The sequence below is a fragment of the Diabrotica undecimpunctata genome, chromosome 3 (genome assembly GCF_040954645.1).
Source record: "Diabrotica undecimpunctata isolate CICGRU chromosome 3, icDiaUnde3, whole genome shotgun sequence".
NCBI lineage: Eukaryota > Metazoa > Arthropoda > Insecta > Coleoptera > Chrysomelidae > Diabrotica > Diabrotica undecimpunctata.
Genome location: NC_092805.1, coordinates 54,646,042 through 54,669,440, shown reverse-complemented (window position 1 = coordinate 54,669,440; position 23,399 = coordinate 54,646,042). Strand labels below are relative to the sequence as shown.

General features: G+C 30.6%; 1 protein-coding gene across 2 annotated transcripts in view; it reads right to left on the bottom strand.

Moving 5' to 3' along the window:
• Nucleotides 1-5,067: 5,067 nt before the first annotated feature.
• LOC140435607 (uncharacterized) overlaps nucleotides 5,068-23,399 on the bottom strand; it is a 41,614-nt gene continuing 23,282 nt past the window's right edge. Inside the window, exons 6-10 of one of the 2 annotated variants that reach the window (XM_072524353.1) lie at nucleotides 19,877-19,950; nucleotides 17,848-17,954; nucleotides 17,709-17,792; nucleotides 17,286-17,592; nucleotides 5,068-5,253 (exon numbers count right to left, since the gene is read on the bottom strand). In XM_072524353.1, the coding sequence (XP_072380454.1) occupies nucleotides 5,215-5,253; nucleotides 17,286-17,592; nucleotides 17,709-17,792; nucleotides 17,848-17,954; nucleotides 19,877-19,950 (611 nt within the window). In that variant the 3' untranslated portion in view covers nucleotides 5,068-5,214. Of the gene's footprint in view, nucleotides 5,254-17,285; nucleotides 17,599-17,708; nucleotides 17,793-17,847; nucleotides 17,955-19,876; nucleotides 19,951-23,399 lie in introns of both variants that reach the window. The other variant, XM_072524352.1, reaches the window with a different exon arrangement.

Genomic DNA, 23,399 nt, shown 5'->3' with positions numbered 1-23,399 from the left:
TGTTTGATTTTTTACTTAATATATTCGTTATTTCCTCCCCTTTCACTTGCTATGTCGCATGTTAGAATTCATTCAGTTGTTTATTTTATACTCAGCCAGAGGCCTTTTTTAGCCAGAGTCAATAAATCAAAATTTATCTTTTAATTAAACTATTTTTATCCATAGTGTCCTTTAGTCACGTATGTAACTACACGTTCATTCATAACGAACACATTGTGTAGTGCCCTTTTGGTCGTCACCTTGTTTGTTTTTCTATCTTATTATATTCGTGATATCCTTCCCTTTCATTTAACGTATCACTCGCTCCAATTGACCCATAACAAAGGGGATATGATGTAATGCATATTATCTATCCCTTCTCCTTTCCAATGATTTATCATACGTCACGATCCGACGAACTATTCTACCAGCCCCCCCCCCACAAAACGCTCAAAAAATTAGCAAAATGAACCTTAGCATTTTCTTTTCTAATTCTGTTTAACTTAATTTAATTCTATTTACCTTTATTTAATTTTATTTTTTTTTTGGTAAAGCGTTGACGTTTATTAAACGTCATTTTATTTTTATAGAAAGTGTATGTTCATATCTTACGCAATGGCATAATAAATGAATATTATATGTCATTGTTCTTACGCAGTAACCTATATTTTTAGTAATTTTGCGGAAAAATTATTTACTGGTAAGTAGTAAAATTTCTGATTAACAATATTTCAATTATCAATATGTATAATGAATTAGGTAGCAATAAATCAACCGTATATTTTCAAGAACAAAATATGATTAAAATGTCATATGTTGGTAGCTCAATTTCTTTTCCTAGATGTCGTCGTTACCTTTTATATAGATAGATTATATTAATATGTAATTAATATTTTTTGTATTATTAATTAAGCGTATCGTTCCAAAAACAAAATATGAATGAAATGTCAGATGCTGGTAGTTCAGATTTTCTTTCCTAGATGGAGCTAGGTATTAAATCTAAACTAACATTAAGTTTAAATTATTGTGTATTAAATTCTACCTTAAGAATATTATTAAAATTATTAAGAATACAGTATTATTAATTAAACGTATCGTTTCAAGAACAAAATATGATTGAAATATGGTAGTTTACATTTCTTACCTATATGACGCCGTTAGTTTACTAGACTTACAGTGTGAGCTGTTATTATAGCCCTTGGAATAGATAGATAATATATAGCCTCATAAGAGCAGGCGAACTTTCTGACACTAGAGGACACATCTTTTCATTATCATCAGTGGCATTACAGCTCGTTATGAGCCAAAGCCTTCTTCAGAACAATCTTCCATTCGCCCCTGTCTCTGGCAACTCTTCTCCATGCTTTAACTCCGATGGATTTTAGATCATTCTTTATGTCAGGGATCACCAAATGGCGGACCGCGGACCGTGAGCTTGTTTTTTGCGGATCGACGTTGAATTCAAAATATTATCTTTACGTTTTTATTGTGTTCTAGTTAATACGTTTAAGTGTTGTTTTCTATATAGTTCTAGCGGTGCTTATATTTTACATTCATATCAATATGGATAAGAAGCAAAAATTGAATCGGAAAACAGGCAGTTTCAACCTAAATGGACAGATTTATATTGTTTCACTTTGCCAAACCGAGTTGGAGCGGTACCTCTTTGTTTGATTTGCCATGTTTGTGAACTTCTGTCGGATATTAGAAGTGTTTCTAAAAAGATTGAACATTTTCTGGGGATATTAAGACAGAACTTTTACATTTTTCTCTCCTTAAATTCGTTTGTGATAGTAATAAAGATACTGATGTTACCCAGTTCTCACGTTTTATTAATGAACTTGATTTGGAATTTAAAAAACGATTTGCTGATTTCCACAAAATTGAAAATGTTTTGCAACTGTTAAGTATTAGTTTTTCACTCAAGCCTAATCGTGTATATAAGAAGGTTTATACTTAAGTTCCAGAAACGCACGTCTGGGACAAATTTTGGATTAAATATGTGTGACAAAAAATATCCAGAACTAAAATCTTTGGCAATGAAACTGTGTGCTATGTTTAGCTCAACTTATGTGTGCGAAGCTGCTTTTTCAAAAATGAATTTAGTGATTAAAAATCGGTACAGATCTCGGTTAACAGATGAATATCTTGGCTTCCTAATGAGAATCAGTTGCACTATCCTCACTCCAAATTTCAGACAGGTTATACAAAATAAAAAGTGTCATTTTCCCACTAATAGTTTAATTTTGTAAGTAGTTTTTTTTTATATTCCCTTCTTCTCTGCATGTTAAATAAGAGTACTTTTCAGCTGAGCATTTAATTAAAATAGTTTTCAGGTTTATAAAGTTTAAAACTAACATCTATCTTGCATTGAAACTAATGTAGAAAAGATAACATGTTAATTACCATTTTGTATAAATTTCTAACTTTTAAAATATTTTCAGTAATAATTTACAATAATGCTGTGTTCAAAATGTACTGATAATAATATCAAAACAATACACAATTTATATTTCAATTTAATATACCAGGAAACTGTACAGTGGCCAAAAAACAATGAGATATTAGTTTGCTTTCCATACTTATATAGTTTTTTTATTCGCCGTAAAATGTACAGAACTGCAGTTGCAAATTAAACAAACGCTATTTAAGGTAAGCTGTTACTAACATTTAATTGTTTAAATAGATTTAGATATGTTCCATAAAAGTGTTGTAACACTACAATTGCAGAAAGAAAACAACCAGTAAGAGTAGTATTAAATGATTAAAAAATTTATTAAACAAAGACGGGAAAAAACAATATAATAGTTTTATAATCATCTTTTTCCTTGAGTGTATTTCATACCCCTCCTTAATCGAGGTGGTCTAGTTGCCTGGTTCCAACTACGTAACCAGGATGATCTCCTAAGGGGAAGTTACAACTACTGGAGGATTTCTGGGTAACCTCCCTTCGCCCCCCCCTCCCGCCTGGTATATTGCTGAGTTTCCGGACCGCAGAAGTGTAGTAGGTTTTCGAAACGAACCCACAGGGAATATAATTGGTGACCCCTTCTCTATGTTATCTTGGTACCTAAGTTTTGGTCTTCCTCTTGCTCGTCTTCCCACTGGCCCTCTTCGGTCGAAATTTTTTCTGATCGTTGCATGTCCTATCCATCGAAGGCGTGTTAATTTAATACATTTTACAACGTCAGGTTCCCCAAAACTTCTGTATAACTCAAAGTTGTAGCGCCTACACCACAAACCCTGTTCTTGGAGTTCTCCATATATTTTCCTTAGAATTTTTCTCTCGAAACGTTTAAGCAATTCTTGGTCGTTCTGTGTAAGTGATCACGTTTCTGACCCGTATGTTAACACTGGCCTTATTAGTGTTTTATATATGGTAACTTTAATTTTTCTGGGTAGTTTTGGTGCCATCTGTTTCCCAAAGCTACAATAGCACTTATTGGCAAGCACTATTCTTCTTTTAATTTCTTCGCTGACATTGTCTTTGGTCTGCAGCGAGCCCAGGTAGACGGTGTCCACACCTTCCATCATCATCAATTAATATTCTAGGTATCTGGTTGCCTGATCTAGTACAATACATATACTTGGTTTTCTGTGCGTTTATTTTTAATCCCATTCTCAGTGCAGACGCCCTTAGTGATCGAAATGCTTCGATCAGAGATTCTGTGGACCTAGCAATAATGTCTATGTCATCTGCATATCCGACCACTTTTACAGATTTATTAAAGATGGTGCCATTCGTATTAATATGGCACTCTCGAATTACTTTTTCAAGTGAAAGGTTAAATAAGAGACACGACAGCCCATCTCCCTGTCTCAGTCCATTTTTACATTGAAAAGTCGTTTTGGATTCTGACTACACTCTCTACGCCTGTGAGTGTAAGTTCCGTTAGTTGAACAAGATGAAGCGTCATTTGAAATTCCACCATAGCCTGTACATATTTTACGGTTAAATATTTCAGCAATTAACCCAAAAAAGAAATGCTGCTACATGCTTAAAATCACCCTCTAAAGCCACACAATCATGACAACAAACTCAAGAAAAAGCATCATCTTCTTACTTAACAACTGTTATAAAAGCGTATAACATTGACTGAACTTTTTTATTCTAGGCATCTTTTACAATACTTCATTTGCTGCCAGCTTAATACTTCAATACTTTTACAATACTTCTTTGCATAGGGAATTATACTTATTTTGTAAAATAACAAAACCAAAGTTTATTTTGGTTCCATCCTAGGAAAATGTGAACAAAAATGAAGTATGTCGCATTGTATTAACCTTTTCAGATTGACAGCTTAATTTTATGGAATTTATTTCCTCAAAATATTTTTATTTTGTACAATAAATTTTTTTATTATTATTTATTATCAATACATTGTGGTGTAAATCAATAAATAGATTGGCGATAATTCGTTTTAAAATTCTTTTATTTAGGTACGTTTGTTTACTATTAATATTGGCTAAGTACGTGTGCTTGGTTGTATAGTAATTTCCAGCCACTTCAAGTCTGTCAAAAACTACCAACTGATCTAACTGACCAACTACTAACTAACTTGACAAAAAAATAATTATTAAATTCTTAAATTCACTAGACAGTTGGGAATGGGATTATGACGTCATACTTTTGCCAAATGTCAATAAGTAATCAATTTAATTTTATCAGAAAGCGAAAACTGGGAAAAATAAATTAATCTGTTTAAGCGCTTGGAATAAAAACTGAAGACTATCAAATTAGAAGGGGTAATCCTTACCTAATTGAATGATGGCCATTTTGAAATGGCAATAGAAAATCCCAAAAAATGTAGAACCACACTGAGCGACACACTAGCTCTTGAATGATACACTATTGGCTATATAATCTCACTTAAAAGTGGGTTATAAAATCGCGACCTTAATTTAGTTACCTAAAAGTTTATTACTTTAAGTTTTATGGCTAAGAAAATGGACTTATACTCGTACTGTATAATAAATTGTGCAAGAGAACACTTATTATGTATTCCATTTTATACAATGCTAACGTTTTGTAAATACAAAACAAACGGTGTTCTGTAATCATTAAGATAATTAAAGAAAACAAGTTAGTTATAAAAATACAATTTTAATACATTATAAAAATCAAACATTGCATAGTAATAAACATCAAATTCACAAATAATAAATATTTAACTAAAACACAACCCATTTTAACTGCCTGCAGCAAGCGTATCACAAATATTTTTAAAAATCCATTCACAGAGCATTCTCTTTGTTGCTTTTCTTCAATTTCATCTAAAATAAATTTGAAAATTAATCAAACTGTTTTAATTCCTAATGAAACAAATGAAAATAGTTTATGTCATGTCGTGTATTAAATATTCATAAAAAATTACTGTTTTTCTATGTTTAGACGAAGCTGGTTCATAAGTACAAATACTACATATTGAAAGGTAAAAAGGACAAATAGCAGACTTACAATTGATTGTATTATAACTTCGATGACCGGTTGTGGGCTGTACAATACAATTTCGGCTCATCATCAGGTCCACGACAGAAGGTTACTTAACCATTAAAAAACAAGAGAGAAAAGAGTACAGCTGTTAGGAGTATAAATTATGCCAACTTATGATGAACCAAATTTAATATAAGTGTATTGCAATATAATTACATAGCGGTACAAAGTTTAAATGAGCACTCTATTAGCTTGATTATTGCCAGGCCCAGGGACCAAATAACTGTTCATAGAAATAAGGGCAGTGTCTTAAGGAAAAATGTAGTAGTGGGCCAGGAAAAATGTAGTACACAATGATTTTTTTTGTGATTTTTTAAAAACAAAAAACAATGAAAAAATGATGAAATGAAAATCAGCACCAATCTATAGCGACAACAACTTCTTCTTTAGGTGCCGTCTCTAATGCAAGTTGGCGATGATTTCCGCAAATTCATCTCTATCCTGTGCTTTTCTTATTAGGGTTTGGAGGTCTAGTTCTTTCCAATTCTTGATGTTATGCAGCCAGGTCATTTCTCGTCTGTCAGGACCACGCTCTTTTTTTATTTTTCCTTCCATTATTAGTTAAAAGAAGTTGTATCTATCGAGTCTGAATATATGTTTTCCGTTTTTTAATCATTTCTACACGTTCACGATCTCCTACGTCTTAAAACTTCTTCATTTCTAACATGGTCAGTCAATGGAATGCGGCGGAATATCCACATCTCAAAGTTTTAATCTAAGCTCTTAAGTTTAAGCTAATCGTCCAGGCTTCCATACCATGTAGTAGGATACCGTGTATATAGCATTTTATCATGCGATATCGTAGAGTTAGATCAAGATCTCGATTGATGAAAAATTGTTTTATTTTTAGAAATATCTTTCTGGCCTGTTCTGTTCTACATTTTACTTCTGGTTCTGACCCTAAAGTCTCATGAATTCAGCAACACACAATAAAAACATCAATAAAATGATAAGAGGAATATATATTTTTTCACATATTAAAAGTGTTTTTACGTAAAATCAAAAAAAGTTCTAAAGTGTTTTTATGCAAGGTCAAATAAAGTTGTAGATCATTATCTGATTTACAACTTTTTTGATCTTGCATAATAACGCTTTTCAATATGTGAAACAATAACTTCCTCCAATGTTAATTATATTTTTATTGTATTGTTGTCCCTTTGGATTGGTGGTGTTTTTCATTTCATCGTTTTTTGAGCGTATCTCGTTGTTTGCTTTTAAAAACTTACAATAAAATTCATGGAATATGCATAGTACTTACATAAAAAATATAAAACCAGTATTTTATCTATCTCTACATTTTTTTCCTTAAGTAACTGCCCTTATTTCTATGCAATTATTTGGTTTCTCGTCCTGACAATAATCAAGCTAATAAAGTGCTCACTTTAAACCTTGTACCGTAAGTATACTTACGGTATATATATTATATACTTACACCTACATTAAATTTGATTTATTATAGACTTAGTATTGGCATAACTTATACTTTAACAACATAATATAACAACTGTAGCACTCTGTTCTCTTTTTGTTTTAGTGGTTAAGAAACCTTTTATCGTGGACCTGATGATAAGCTGATATTTTAAAGCTCAAAATCGGTCTTCTAAGTTATAATACAACCAATCGTGAAAAAGTATTTTCCTTTTTATTTTTTGAAAATAGTTTACCCTTACAATTCATCATTTAATACAGAATAAGTACATTATAAAGTAAATTATTGAAAACTTGAATCCTCGGCGTTTAAATCATATCCACTCAAATCCAAACTAAATTATCAATTGGCGAACCCCATAGTGAACACGCTCTTTGTTATCTAGACCATCTTAATTGTTGACATTCAGATAAAAAAGTTCTCGATTAAGACGGAGTAGTCAATTACATCCCTTCTGTGAAGAGTTTGTGGCTTGTACAATAAGTGGTAGATTAAGCCATTCAGGATACCAAAAACCTGCCAATAGAAAAATTTATATATTTGATTTCACCACCGTCTAGTGCAAAATAACTATGCAATATATACCATTGTCAAGTCACAATTGATATACAATTTAGTGGTGCAAAACTTTTAACAATATAAGACGGCAGTGCAGTAGTGCCTGGGGGCTCGGGAAACTGAGACCTCGGAAGCCATGAAGAAGACATCAAAGGGGATGTCGAAAGCTCGGCGCAATGATAATCCGGTTCAACCCGGAAGACTGTTGAGTTTAATATTAACTCTTGTAATAGTATTAAACTTATATATATATATATATATATATATATATATATATATATATATATATATTGTTATGATGTATTTTTTGTGTTTGAATGATGAGCAATGAGTATTTTTAATAATATAATATATAGGGTTTTTATCGCGGTTCTCAAAGAATTAGCTTGTAAGTACTTTTTTAAATTATCTTTATTATAACTATTATGAAACACACATATATATCTAACCTAGTCAATGTAAATTTAAATATAAACTATCTTTAAACTGATATTCTTATAAAACTAATTAAATTCTATAGACAATCTAAAATTTAAACAAACTATCTTCAAAATTGAAATTGTTATGACACTAACTAAATTATATTAACAAAGTTTTGTACCTTTCTTTCACTGAATGCCTAAATGAACTATTTTCCACTAAGTATATAGATTCTAATCACCACTGAATGTCTTCGTACTTCAGTTCTCCTTGTTTTTTGTGAAATTACTTTTTTCAATTATCAGCTTCTACCAATTTAAGATATATTTTTCTTCACCAGCATCTATACACTACCAACCAAACCAGCAAACAGCATTTATATTTATTCTTCTTTTCAATATACCAATATCCAATTATTATAAGTTGATTTATACTAATCTCCAACCATAATATAATTTAATTTCTTCCAATATATCTTTTTTTATCTTCAATAATTATTTGTGTATAATTATAAATGTGCATTAAATTATATGCATAATTTTTAATCTTCATTTAACTCACTATATTAAACATTTTGACTATTTGTACTTGATTTACTGACTCCAACTAACTTTCATAATAAACTGCTTGACTTCTGACTAAAAACTTCCAAAACTGACCTAAAAACTTCTTAAAACTCTTCTGACTGCACTATCTAAAACTTTTCTGACTAAAAACTTTCAAAAACTGCCATCTTGAATCCAAATCACGGGTATTTATATGTTTTGGATTTCTAGAACCATCTCGTAAGATATCATGTTCTATTTAGATCTATTTAATACATGTCTGAATTTTCTGGAACAAACCATTTCGCAAACATGGCCATCTCCGGAGATCCAGAGAATTCCATTCTTTTCTATTAATAATTTTGTTTACATTTAGGCTTTTCAGATCAGAATATATAATTAAATTAGTAACTTAACATTCTAATTTAATAAAATACACATTTCAAACAATATATTATTATATCCCACTTTATATTCGTAAATATTCTTAAACGTCACTTCAGAGTATAAATATCTGTCAATCTCCGAGAGTATTTTTGGTTGCCTAAGCACATGGCTCACTTATATATATTTACAATATTAAAATACAACTTTTTACAATTATTATGCTAATTTATTAAAAATGCCCTCACATAAATATATTTTTATTAAATTCTCTAGTATATAACTTATTTAAAACAACCAAATATCTAATATTATGTAGTATATAACTTATAAATTATTTTCTATAAACCCCAATCGTTACAATACCCCAAAAATAATATTTAAAATAAATAATTTACATATTATTTCTTTAAATATTAATTTTCTCATACCTTATTAAATTTAATAATTCAATTTTTTTTTTTTTTTTTTTTTTTTTTTTTTTTTAAATGTGTTAAATACATCCCTGTTCGCTGTCTATGTCAAAACAGAGAACAACGGAGCACAGTTCGTCTATTCTATGGTCAAACTGTCATGTCAAATGGAGCAATGGATGCGATATCAGAGAATAAAATATAACCTTAATTAAAAATATAATAGATATGGTGTTCTGTTTATTTATAGACAAAATCTAGGAATTATTTCTATTCAAAATAACTTTCATCAATATAAATTGGTAAGTTTTACACTTTTTATAAAGACATTTACACAATCAATTCTGTATCTAACCCCAAATTATGATTTTTAGGGTACCAAACAATTTCCATATGTACAAAATTCAACAAGTATGATGTCAAATTTATTCACAACAAAGAAATCTACCATCTATCTATGAAATGGATCTATCAGTAAGTTTTTTTTTTAAATTCTTTTCTTTGTTTAGTTGACATATTGGGCATTGGTTAGTAATTTCTTTTGCTATACTTATGTCATTCTTTGCAAAATAATTGTTCCTAAATAGCATCCATAGCTTTCTTGAACCAATATGCATATAATTGTTATGTAAATTTTTCAATATTTTCTTTGCTAAAGTTCTAGTTATTACATATACTTCTATGCCATTTATTATTTTATAATATACCCCATCTTTCCTAAGGACTTTTTGTTTTTCACTCAAATTGATCTGATCTCTTATAATTTCTTCTTTAGAATATAATCCTGTACTTTCTACTAATTGATTTAATCCAATTTTTATTGTGCGCTGCCCTTTTTGTGGTGTATTTTCTAACCTTGATAAAGCATCTGCCACTATATTGGATTTTCCAGAAATGTATTTGATTTCAAAGCAGTATTCACTAAGTATTAGACTCCACCGATGTATTCTACTGTTTCCATATTTGTTATTTAATATAGACGTTAAAGCTTGGTGATCTGTTTCTATTGTAAATTCATTACCCAACAAATAAAATCTTAATTTTGTGACACAGTGTATTATACTTGCTAGTTCTAATTCTGAAACTGAGTAACCCTTTTCATGTGGCTTTGTGATTCTTGAAATGAATTGTATTGGGTATTCGACCCCATCATGTATTTGTAATAATACCCCTGATAATCTCTCTATTGATGCATCTGTTCTTAATATGAATGGCTGTGTATAGTCAGGATAGTATATTTTCAAATTTGACAGAAAAATGTTTTTAATCTCTTGGAATGCTAGTTCTCTTCTCTGATCCCATCTCCATTTTACACCTTTTCTCAGTAGTTCAAGTAATGGAATTTCTTTTATACTTAGATCTGGTATCATCCTTTTATAATAATTAATTATTCCAATAAATCCTCTTAAAGTTCTTAAATTGTGTGGTGTTTTATATTCCTGAATGACTTGTGTCCGTTCTGGATCCATTTCGATTCCCTTAGTGTTAAGTTTATAACCTAGATATATGACTTCTTTTTGAAAAAATGTACATTTTTCTTGATTTATTTTTAGTCCAACTTTGTCTAATCTATTTATTATAATTTTTAGGTGTTTCTCATGATCTTCAGCCGTTTTAGAAAAAATTAATATATCATCAATGTAGTGAATTACAAAATGTTCATATTGATCCAAAATATCATGAAGACATCTACATAGAGCACTGCAAGATGATTGAAGTCCAAATGGTACTACTTTGAATTGATATACTACTCCATCTATCTGAAATCCTGTATACTGTCTACTTTTTCTTTCTAGAGGTATTAACCAGAAACTATGCTGTAAATCGATTTTAGTGAAAAATGACATTCCTGTAATTCTTCCTAATATTCCATCTATACTCATTGGTGCTTCAAATTGCTTTTCAGTAATCTTGTTAATATTCCTTGCATCCAAACATAACCTGATTTCACCTGATCTTTTTCGTACTACTACTATGGGGTTAATAAAACGTGTGTCTGCCTTCTCAATGATCCCATCTTCTAACATATTATTAATTGTTTTGTTTACTTCTTCTCTGTATTTATATGGTATTGGGTATGATTTTGTTTTAAAATCTTTTTCTTCTTTAACTTTTATACTATGGATATAATTTTGTGCAATTCTATTTTCTTTATTGACAAGTCCCTTGTGTTGCTGCAATATGGAAATGACTATTGATTTATATTCTTCAGGGCAATTTAAAACTTTCATCATATCTTCTTCTTTACAAATAACATTATTCTTCATTATGTACTCATTATTCCTTGCTTCCAATTTTACGCACTCCGCCTCGTAGGCATCCATCTGCTTAAAATTTCCATTCCTTAAATATTCACTACAATAATTATTCTTTACATTCTTTTGGGACATTTCCCTATCATCAAAATACATTTCTTCTTCATAAACATCATTATTTTCTTTTAATAATATCCTATCAACTCTTATTCCTTCTTCTACCTCATCTTTCTGCATAAATTTAATTATTTGCCCTTCCAAAGTTACCATTTTTTCTTCAAAATCTATCTTTACTTTCTTCTTTTCCAATTCATCATTTCCCATTAATATATCAACACATAAATCCTTGACAATAAATCCTTGCATATTAATTTCTTTATTAAGAATATTAATTTTAAAATTGGCTAGTTTATCAATTTCACCCAACTTCTTATTATTTGCACCAATAATTTTAATTTTTGGAATCTTTATTATATCTGATAGTTTTAATGTATTAAAAATAAAATTCTCCGAGACTAAAGTACTTTCTGAACCAGTATCTATCATAATCTTAATCATTTTATTTTTGGCCAAAGCATTTATATAAATTAAATTAATAGATTCAATAATTTTATCTTCATCTAAAGAAATAAATTCAGAAGGTTTTTCATAATAGCAATGGCCTAACTTGTAATTCAGAAAGTTTACTGCACAAAATTTTGACTATTAGAATTGTCAGATTGTATCTGACCACTTGGATCTGATGTCCTATGTCTTTCCCTACTATGACTTCTACTCACATTTTCCTGACTTGTACTACTTCGTTCCCTGTCTTCGCAGCTTCTATTCCTTCGAACACAATTTACCTGTCTGTTATAGTTAGGTCGCTCTGTATTTCTTCTATTATTAAAATCTTGTCTATTATTATTAGTACTGTTATTAAAATGTTGTCTATTATAATTACTGTTATTATTATTAAAATTTTGTAAATTATTACCATATCTATTATATGATTGCCTATATTGTTGATTATCATTTTTATTATATTGAAAGTTATTATTGTTTTTTCTGTTGTTATTATTACTTGTCATATTGCCTCTTTGTATTCTTTGAATAAAATTAATAAAACTATCAATTGTTTGAATATTTTGTACAGTTACGGTTTGCACAACATCAGCATCAAAATGTCTAGATACATTTAAGACTGTTTCATCCTCTCTAAGTGGTGGTTCTAAATATTTTGCAACTGTTATCAGTTTTAATGCATAATCTACCATATTTGATTTTAAATTGTGATTATACTTTCCAAAATATAGAATTTCTCTAAACTTTGCTTGCTCTAATTCACCCCAATAATAATTTAAAAATTTATTTTCAAATGTTTGAAAGTTATCTAAATCATTTTCAATACTAGCAAACCAAGTTGCTGCATTGTCATTTAATGTCACTCTAATATAATCTTTAATATCATTAATATTATTCACAAATCTTAATTTATGTTTTAAACTATTTATGTATACTCTAGGATGCAAATTTTTTATATTACCAGAGAATTTAATCCCAGTCTCATTTGTTAAATTTAAGTAAGGTCTCCCTATGTCTCTCATTTGTGAAATATCATCTATTCTCTGTTCCACATTTCTTATTTGATTACAATTTATTTGGATATTTTGTTGTATATCGTCTAATTTTTCTTCTGTGTTTCTCCTGTCTTCGTTAATTTTTACTTCTAAGTTACATTTCTGTAACTCTATTTTCTGTTCTATATCTATCTTATTATCTTGAATAATCCTCTTTACTTCTGTCCTCTCATTATCTATCCTTTTCTTGTAGTCATTCCGTATACTTTTTATTTCATTTGCTACTTTTTTCTCTGCAGCTTCAAGTTTTTTATCCATTTGTTTTACAATTTTATTATTATTATCTTCTATTTTCTTTTCTAATTTTCTATAATTCTCTTCCAATTTCTGTTCCATTTTTTTCATGTCTTCTTTGACTTCTTTTGAATTCTCTTCCAATTTTTTTATGTCTTCTTTGATTTCTTTTGAATTCTCTTCCATTTTCTGTTCCATTTTTTTCATGTCTTCTTTGACTTCTTGTGAATTCTGTTCCATTTTGTGTTCTATTTTTTTCGTATTCTCTTCCATTGTCTTGTTCATCTGCATCAATAATGACATCAAAGCTGCCATATTGACATTTTCCTCTCTTTCTGGATTCATTTCTGCAGTATCTTGTGGAGCTTGAACTAAACTCTCCTCTTGTATAGGTTGTGTTTCTACTTCCACATCTTCTTCATTCTTTTTGCTTCTTGTACCTTTCTTTCCTTGAGACATTTTGAGACTTTACTTGTTCAAATATAATTAAAAATAAAATCTATAATTTTTGCTTTCTAATGAAAATTAATTTAATTATGTGAGAGCACTTATCTTTCCAAACTAATTCTTTTAAATAGAGAGCCACCGCGTTGGGTGCCAAATTGTTATGATGTATTTTTTGTGTTTGAATGATGAGCAATGAGTATTTTTAATAATATAATATATAGGGTTTTTATCGCGGTTCTCAAAGAATTAGCTTGTAAGTACTTTTTTAAATTATCTTTATTATAACTATTATGAAACACACATATATATCTAACCTAGTCAATGTAAATTTAAATATAAACTATCTTTAAACTGATATTCTTATAAAACTAATTAAATTCTATAGACAATCTAAAATTTAAACAAACTATCTTCAAAATTGAAATTGTTATGACACTAACTAAATTATATTAACAAAGTTTTGTACCTTTCTTTCACTGAATGCCTAAATGAACTATTTTCCACTAAGTATATAGATTCTAATCACCACTGAATGTCTTCGTACTTCAGTTCTCCTTGTTTTTTGTGAAATTACTTTTTTCAATTATCAGCTTCTACCAATTTAAGATATATTTTTCTTCACCAGCATCTATACACTACCAACCAAACCAGCAAACAGCATTTATATTTATTCTTCTTTTCAATATACCAATATCCAATTATTATAAGTTGATTTATACTAATCTCCAACCATAATATAATTTAATTTCTTCCAATATATCTTTTTTTATCTTCAATAATTATTTGTGTATAATTATAAATGTGCATTAAATTATATGCATAATTTTTAATCTTCATTTAACTCACTATATTAAACATTTTGACTATTTGTACTTGATTTACTGACTCCAACTAACTTTCATAATAAACTGCTTGACTTCTGACTAAAAACTTCCAAAACTGACCTAAAAACTTCTTAAAACTCTTCTGACTGCACTATCTAAAACTTTTCTGACTAAAAACTTTCAAAAACTGCCATCTTGAATCCAAATCACGGGTATTTATATGTTTTGGATTTCTAGAACCATCTCGTAAGATATCATGTTCTATTTAGATCTATTTAATACATGTCTGAATTTTCTGGAACAAACCATTTCGCAAACATGGCCATCTCCGGAGATCCAGAGAATTCCATTCTTTTCTATTAATAATTTTGTTTACATTTAGGCTTTTCAGATCAGAATATATAATTAAATTAGTAACTTAACATTCTAATTTAATAAAATACACATTTCAAACAATATATTATTATATCCCACTTTATATTCGTAAATATTCTTAAACGTCACTTCAGAGTATAAATATCTGTCAATCTCCGAGAGTATTTTTGGTTGCCTAAGCACATGGCTCACTTATATATATTTACAATATTAAAATACAACTTTTTACAATTATTATGCTAATTTATTAAAAATGCCCTCACATAAATATATTTTTATTAAATTCTCTAGTATATAACTTATTTAAAACAACCAAATATCTAATATTATGTAGTATATAACTTATAAATTATTTTCTATAAACCCCAATCGTTACAATATATATATATATATATATATATATATATATATATATATATATATATATATATATATATATATATATATATATATATATATATATATATTGAATAAAATGGGCGATTGATCTACATTTATGTGCAACTTCGTCTGACATATTTAATATAACTAGTTATATGCAACCTCACAATGTCCATTAGATTCACTTTAAGCTTCGACTTTCGAGCTTTGTGCCACGCGGAGAATGATAAGGCGCATTATCCATTATACTGCCCAATCCTAGCTCCATGAGTAATAACACAGACGAATACCACTTTTCAACAACATCGACTTTATATCTTAAGAATGATTCCCAATTTCCAAAAAAAAACAAATATATTCAATTGTTAAGCGACGGCTTTATCGGAAGATGCTTTTAAGTCATGTAATATTAGTTAACTTTAAGTATCATATTTTGTTCCTGCATTCCTTTGTTTACATATTGCCTTTAAAAACTGTCTCCTACATAAAATAATTTCATCTTTTTCTGCCAATAGACTTTTCCAATTTCTTTTTAAGTATCTCAAATTCATTTCCCTTTCAGTTCTTTTTAATATTTTGTTACCGGATAGTTGGAGCTCAGTGGCTATGTTACTGGCTTAACAAGCTGAAGGGCCGAGGTTCGATTTCCGACACGGATAAATTTTTCAATTTCTAATCTGAGCCACCAGCGGAGGGAACGTAAAGCCATCAGTCCCGGCTGCGTAAGTGGTCGTTAAGTCGTGTTAAGGGTGCTAAAACGACCTGAAAACCCTAACAGTAGACCTTAGCCAGAAGACTCCACCAGCTTTACTACCTTGTTAAATTACAATAATTAAGCTAATTAATGTTAGTTCCCATGATGTTAATTTTTATGTTCTGAAAGCCTGGAATAAACTTGTGTTTTCATATGGATAAATTTGATAGAAGAGGTCTCGTGTGTATTGTATTGCATAAAAAAGAACCAAACGCGTAGTTTGCTGAGTGTGCAATGTTGCCCCTAATTAAGAGTATCAATTGAGATGGACCCAGATTTGGCGCTTTTAATATATGTACCTTGGTTAACACTTCAGTCATCGCTGTATGAAATTAAGTTCAAGTGTACTTATTTGAGCTACCATTAAATTATTTTTCCCATGCTACTACAAACGAATGCGTATTATTTTTCCATCGTCGATCGATGAAAAAAGACAAGGAGCACTCAATTTAAATACTGGTCCTTCGAGCCGGATCGACGATGGAACAATAATATGCAGTTGATGGAAGTAGCACAGCATAATAAACAATCAGAATGCCCACTCTGCTTGTCAAGATAAGTAAGCGTATCGGAATCAGCCATGTTTAAACGGAACGAGTGCTGTTCAGTGAAATTTTATCTGTTGTGCATAGAAAAATTAACCCGGTTTAATTTATTTACGGCAACCATAGACATAATATGCACGATTTTATTCGTACTTTTAGTTGAAGAATAACTTAAATTATTTCAAATTTACTAAATTAATTATATTTAAATTACACTTCTGTCGTAGCTGGTCACACATTTCTCAATTCGAGTCTATGTCTCCGTTTAAAATATGGCGATCGCGTGCTGGCAAACTTCAAAGGCGGTATCTGAGAGTGGGCATTCTAATTGTTATTTATTCTGTGGGAGTAGTGTGGGAAAATAATGTGTTTGTAGCTCAAATAAGTATACTTAAACAACATTTTTAAGCAAGTCATTCGTTTCCGACAACTACTTCGTATTTTAATGTCATAAATGTCGTAAGCAAACCTTGAGATGAAATAATTATTAAAGTAAGATAAGATAGCACAAATCAGTCAAAACACGGTAGTTTTCCCACATCTGGTATAATATATGCGTAGTGAATGGGAAATACCAGAATAACAATAATATAAAATAATATTTACAAAGTATTGTAACTAATACTTACTGAATTGTTTAAAGATTTTTTAAAAGTAACTTTCTTTTCAACATCAGTCTCTATTTTATTATTTCCATCCACCAAAATTCCAGCTTTTTGATCATAATATGGTGATTTGAGCAAATTTTCTCTAACTTTACGGAGAGATGACATTATGCCCGTTTCCTTTCCCAAAGAATTGCTGCGTTTTTGCTTGAATTGTGGAGCTACTCCCTCAGTAATACTGTTTCGCCTGGTTATTTTGTATTGCTCTTGGAATCTAGATGAAACCGATGAACTTGTGTTTGTTTTTTCTTTAGATGATACAGGAGATGAACTGAAACTATATTAAAATATATTTGAAAACTTCAACGCTAATAGAAAAATGTGATTCATTTATATTTATGACCTATATTTATTTGAAAACTACTATTTAAATTATTAATTAGGTACCTTGGTCTTCTCAGTTTTGAGGTGTTTGGAGTACCAGATAAATCTCTACCGTTTTTAATTACTTTGTCATTTAGAGAATTAGACCTGCAAAAAGATTAGTTATCAATTTCATCGAAATTTCAGATAATATAAAACTAACCTGATAAGTTTAGATTTGTGTGCCATCCATTTAGGAGAACTGTTAGTGTGACTATCAGTATTTCCTAATGTAGGTGTTGAAGAAGCCATAGGTTTTATACGAGGTTCCTAACAGAATTATTGTATTAGATACGTAATATTATCAATTACTTACTACAAATCATTTTTATACATACACATAAAACTAAAAGTTTGCAATAAACTATCTAAACAGCACATTATCTATAACAAAATATCCAATAAGTGCGTCTAAAATGTTACTCCAACTATTATCCGAATAATAAACTTCTTTTTCTATTTTCATAAGGATAACTGTCTAAGAAAGTATGCATTACTGGCATTGACATCTGTATGCAGAGTCGAATCGTGGACGCTTAATCGACAGGCGATGAGAAGACTTAATTCCTTTCAGATCTGGATAGATAGAATAAAACAATAAAAGAAAGAAAACTGCAATATATAGGATATATAAGGCGAGAAAACATGGTATCTTGCGGCACATAACACCCCGAATAGATAATCTCCCAGCTAAACTATATAAAGAGGGTGGCCATGATACCATAATGGCATTACAGCAGCTTATAAACGAAATATGGACACAGAAACCCCTCCCCAATGATTGGAATATTGGAATACTTTGCACCATACACAAAAAAGGAGATATCTTTGAATGCTTTAACCACAGAAGAATTGAGCTTCTAAATGCAGCGTATAAAATATTTTCCACAGTACTACATCATCGTATGGCACCATATGCAGAACGGATAGTAGGAAAATACCAGGCTGGTTTCAGAGGTGGTAAATCAACAATTCATCAGATTGCAACCCTGAAAAAAAATTTTGGAAAAAACACTGGAATATGGCATTGATACTCATCACATATTTATAGACTACAAAGCAGACTACGACTCTGTGAATAGAAGAGAAATGTTCAACGCAATGAAAGAGCTAGGAATACCAAATCAGTTGGTAAATTTAACAAAACTAACTCTTGAAAAAGTTGAATGTAGAGTACCAATTTAGGGGGAACTGTCTGGAGCTTTTAAAACAAATACCGGCTGCGCCAAGGAGACCCTCTATCCTGTATACTGTTCAATCTTGTTCTGGAAAAAGTAATACGTATGTTACAAATCACAACCTCAATATCTAATAAATCAGTGCAAATCCTGGCCTATGCTGATTATATCAATATTGTTGGGAGAACGGAAAACGTTGTACGAGAGGCGTATATAACATTAAAATAATCAGTTACAAAAATGGGTTTAATAATAAACACCAACAAAACGAAGCATATGAAAATAAGCACGCAACCACAAATCCTATGACCACTCGTTATAGAAAATAACGTCATCAAAGTAGTTAATGAATTTGTATATCTGGGAGCGCTTCTTAACACTAAAAATAATACTATCGCATAGATAAATCGCAGAATTTGCACGATCAACAGACGCTATTTTGGGCCCAATCTCCTCCCTAAATCCACAACTATATCAAGAAATACAAATATAAAACTCTACAAAACAATAATAAGCCCAGTCCTAACATATGGTTCAGAGACATGGACTCTAACAAAAAATAATGAAAACATGTTAGAATGTTTCGAAAGAAAAGTACTAAGGCGAATTTATGAAGCAGTGAATGACAATGGAGTGTGAAGAAGACGATACAACTTCGAACTTTATAGAATATACCAGGAACCTGATATCGTAAAACATATTAAGATATGACGTCTGAGGTGGATAGGGCATGTAATGCGGATGGAACAAAATGACCCAGCTAGAAAAACGCTCCTTGATGGACTAATTGGTCAGAGAAGAAGAGGAAGACCTAGAACAAGCTTATTTGATAAGTCATCGATGAAGACATGAGAAATATGGGAATACGTGCTTGGCGGAGAAAGGCGATGGATAGGGACGACTGGAGAGAAATTCTTAAGGAGGCTAGGACCCACGTAGGGTTGTAAAGCCAGAATGATGATGATGAAATATTATTGAGTTAAGTAACGTAATTATTACTAAATAAATACTTACATTAATAGGAGTGCTAGTTCTTTTTGACTGGATTTGTAAAGTTTTTTGCTCAATTCGCTCTGGTGTCGAGTGACCTAGAAAATCAAATGGTATATTTCAGTATTATATAAGCTGATGCTCTTCAAATAAGTTGTTTCATAATTGTTCAGCCATCACAAGTGGACATTGTTTCTCCTAATATTTTCGATATTTGTAGATTTTATATTGTTTGATTTTTTTGCAATATTTGGAAAATTTTATTGGTTGTTGTCACCACTTATTTAAAAATATAGTATCGTTAATATCTTGTACTTTTGAATTTCATATTCGCTATTTCTAACACTCTTGATGATAGTGTGTATTGAGACCGAACCTCCTATTAATTGGATGAATGATAAAATTATCCGATTTACATTCACACATATGTACCTACTAATTGTTTATATGCACCTATTATGTATATGTTTATATGTATATATGTATTTTGTTTATATACATAGATACATTCTTAATATACTTGTAGCCATTAGGTATACAAATTGACTAAATCTATCGAAAAAAGTAAAAGATGCAGCATAAAAAGAATACATAATAAAACAAAGATTCAGTCACATCTCATATTTAAAAAAATATTGTAGTCTACTTTGGGTTTTCAAAAGATAACCGATATTCGGTAACATATTCTTTCGATTAACATACATATATCAGCTGCACATGGATCAGTTTGCAGCTTATTGTACCACAAAACTGTCAAAACGGGACACTGACATTAATGAAGTCCCTTCATTAATGTCAGTGTCCCGTTTTACGTTTTGATTCTTGACAAAGGCAAGGGTTTCCTGCCGGAACGTTGATTTCTATGGAAAATAAAATCTAGTTCCACATGTAATATAATTTATTGAACATAAACCCAAGAACAACTAATTTTATATTAAATATAGGTTCAAGAAATATATATATATATATATATATATATATATATATATATATATATATGAGCTTGCTATTGCTTTGATGTATTCAAGAAAGACCAACAAACGACTCCTGACTGTATCCCACCCAAGTGGTAAGCATACAAAGGTGTGCTATCTACTGTGATGGCCATGAACGAAAACCGTTTATTGATATTGTTGTTTGTCCTTTGGAAATGTGTCAAAGTTTACATTTTCTAGTAAAAGCTTGCTATCGTTTTGATGTATTTAAGACAGTATATGTCGGTGCATCAAAGAGATAGCAAGCTTTTGCTCAAATATGTAAACTTTTACAAATTTCTGGGTGACGCAACGGACATAAAAAAATTCACAAACAATGAATCCAATGCATGTGATGTCCTTATATTTTAACAATTAAACATTTCACCTAAATAACTATAACTGACAAAGGCAACTAATATTATAAGTTGAAAAAACTCCTTACTACATACATATGGCTTAGCCACATACAATATAGAAATAAATATTTTCATATTTGAGTAAATGGGTCCCTTGAGGGTGGTCGTGAGCTACAGAATTATCCATACTAGAAAAGCCTTCTTGTGTCTGATCTGTAAGTCGTAACTCTTTCATATAATAGGTTTATATTTAAACTTTTTTATTTTAAATCTACATTTACAAACCCTTTATCTATTATCTAATTAACGACTGACTATATTGTACAGTTTCCATCCGACTGGCTTTAGCCAATGCAACAGATGTCTCAATATATTGTATATTGTGTCAAATTACTCACTCACAATTAATTTTACAGTTCTCATTTAATTAACATTATAACAGCCACCTGTGTATTACCCACTAATCTCCCATACTATGCCGTCAGTAGCTCCGCCGACTTCCCGAGCCGACACGAAGCCCCGCGAGAGAGCCAGTTGGACAACGCAAGCGAACCTAGAAACAGCACCGCGTGGGTTCCTCGCGCTATGTATTTTATTTTATTGTCAACTCAATGTTTAATCTCAATATAATCTACAGTACCAAGTGTTGAACGTGTATTTCGTGTACCTACCCCCAAACCCCCCTTATAACATTATATATAGTATCAGCTCTCTTATTTAATTAAGGTTATAGTTGTTGACTTAATTTAATTTAGATTTTAACTCTTGTTTTGTATTAGGTGTTAATTGTTAGTTTCATGTTGTTTTTAGTTTATAGTTTTTGTTAGAACAAACCTATGCACTAATGCTTGATTATGAAGCATATATTATAAGCCTCATGAAGCATATGTTGTAAGTCTCGAAAACCGGTAGCCTAAAAATTCAACAACAATAAAAAACTACTGCTGAAGATTTTGAGTGTTGACTCATCTCCTATACATTAGTATTATGGACTCACATTGGCAACCCTTTCATGATTTAATAAAAACATATTTTTAAGAGTGGTTGTTTTGCAGCCAATTGTTGGATATTGGTTCTTTTGCAAGTTAACAATGACGGGATTAGTTGTTTTGTAATTTAATAAAAGTGGCAAAAACTTTTTACAAATTTATTGAGCAAAAATCAGGAAAAACCTGTACACTTTGGCTCGAAAATAATTTCCTCTTCTTCTGCAACTGTGGAGTCTTAAAGTTCTCCAGACACTTTTTGAAGTAAGTTAGACCGGTATCCTCCTCCCATTCTTGACCCAAAATGAGCTTGAAGAATGTTACATCGCGCATCTTTTCTTTCTTAAAGGTGAAATTACCATTTGCAATTTTATCCAGATTGATGTGTTAAGTGGTTAACCCCTTTTTGACAATACTTTTAAACAATTCTTTGTACATGGTGTAAAACTCAACAGGATCCACTTCGTGGATTTTTTAGGAAATGCCTTTTTGATTTTGGATAACTTGAACGCCAAGTTTGTAAGCCTTTGAACAACGTAACACGCGAAGAGCTTCACTGCGCCAGTTATAAAACTAAAAATCCTTACCAGGCCGAAGCAGAGTTGAACTCCCACCAATAATGTTACAGTATTCATCAGGCTTTCTTTTTACGACTTTCTTTTTACTCTTCTTTCATTGTTTCCAAAAACTCAGTCAGGCAGAAGAAACAAATGATTGTGCACAGGAAAAGCTAATTCGATCGATTTTACATTCTTAGGTGCTTGCAACATCAAGCGACTACACATCGCCATTAAGGTCTGATTTTTATTTTGGCCTCCACAGTCGTCACAAACCAATCGAACCATTTTGGACATTGGTTGAATTTTGACTAACCTATCAATATATCACAGGTGACAGTTGGTTAAAATGTTTTCCGTACTCATCTTTTAACCAAAAATGAAACAGTTGTCTTTTAGACCAGGGAAAAAAATTTTTTTTTTTCGTGATATTAACCTGGCCAGGCAAACGACGGTTGTTTTCAGTAGTATGAACGTCTGTAACAAAAACCTATATGTTTACTGCAGTGATTTATTCCGTCGCGGGAGTATAGGCCGAACTTTACGGGGCCCATACATTTTACCAAGTAACGAAAACAATTTTTTTTATTAATGTATTGTATTTTTTAAAACGATTCCGAAGTGGAAAACGAAACGTCAAATAAAATTATTTTAAAGTTAAATTGTGGCTT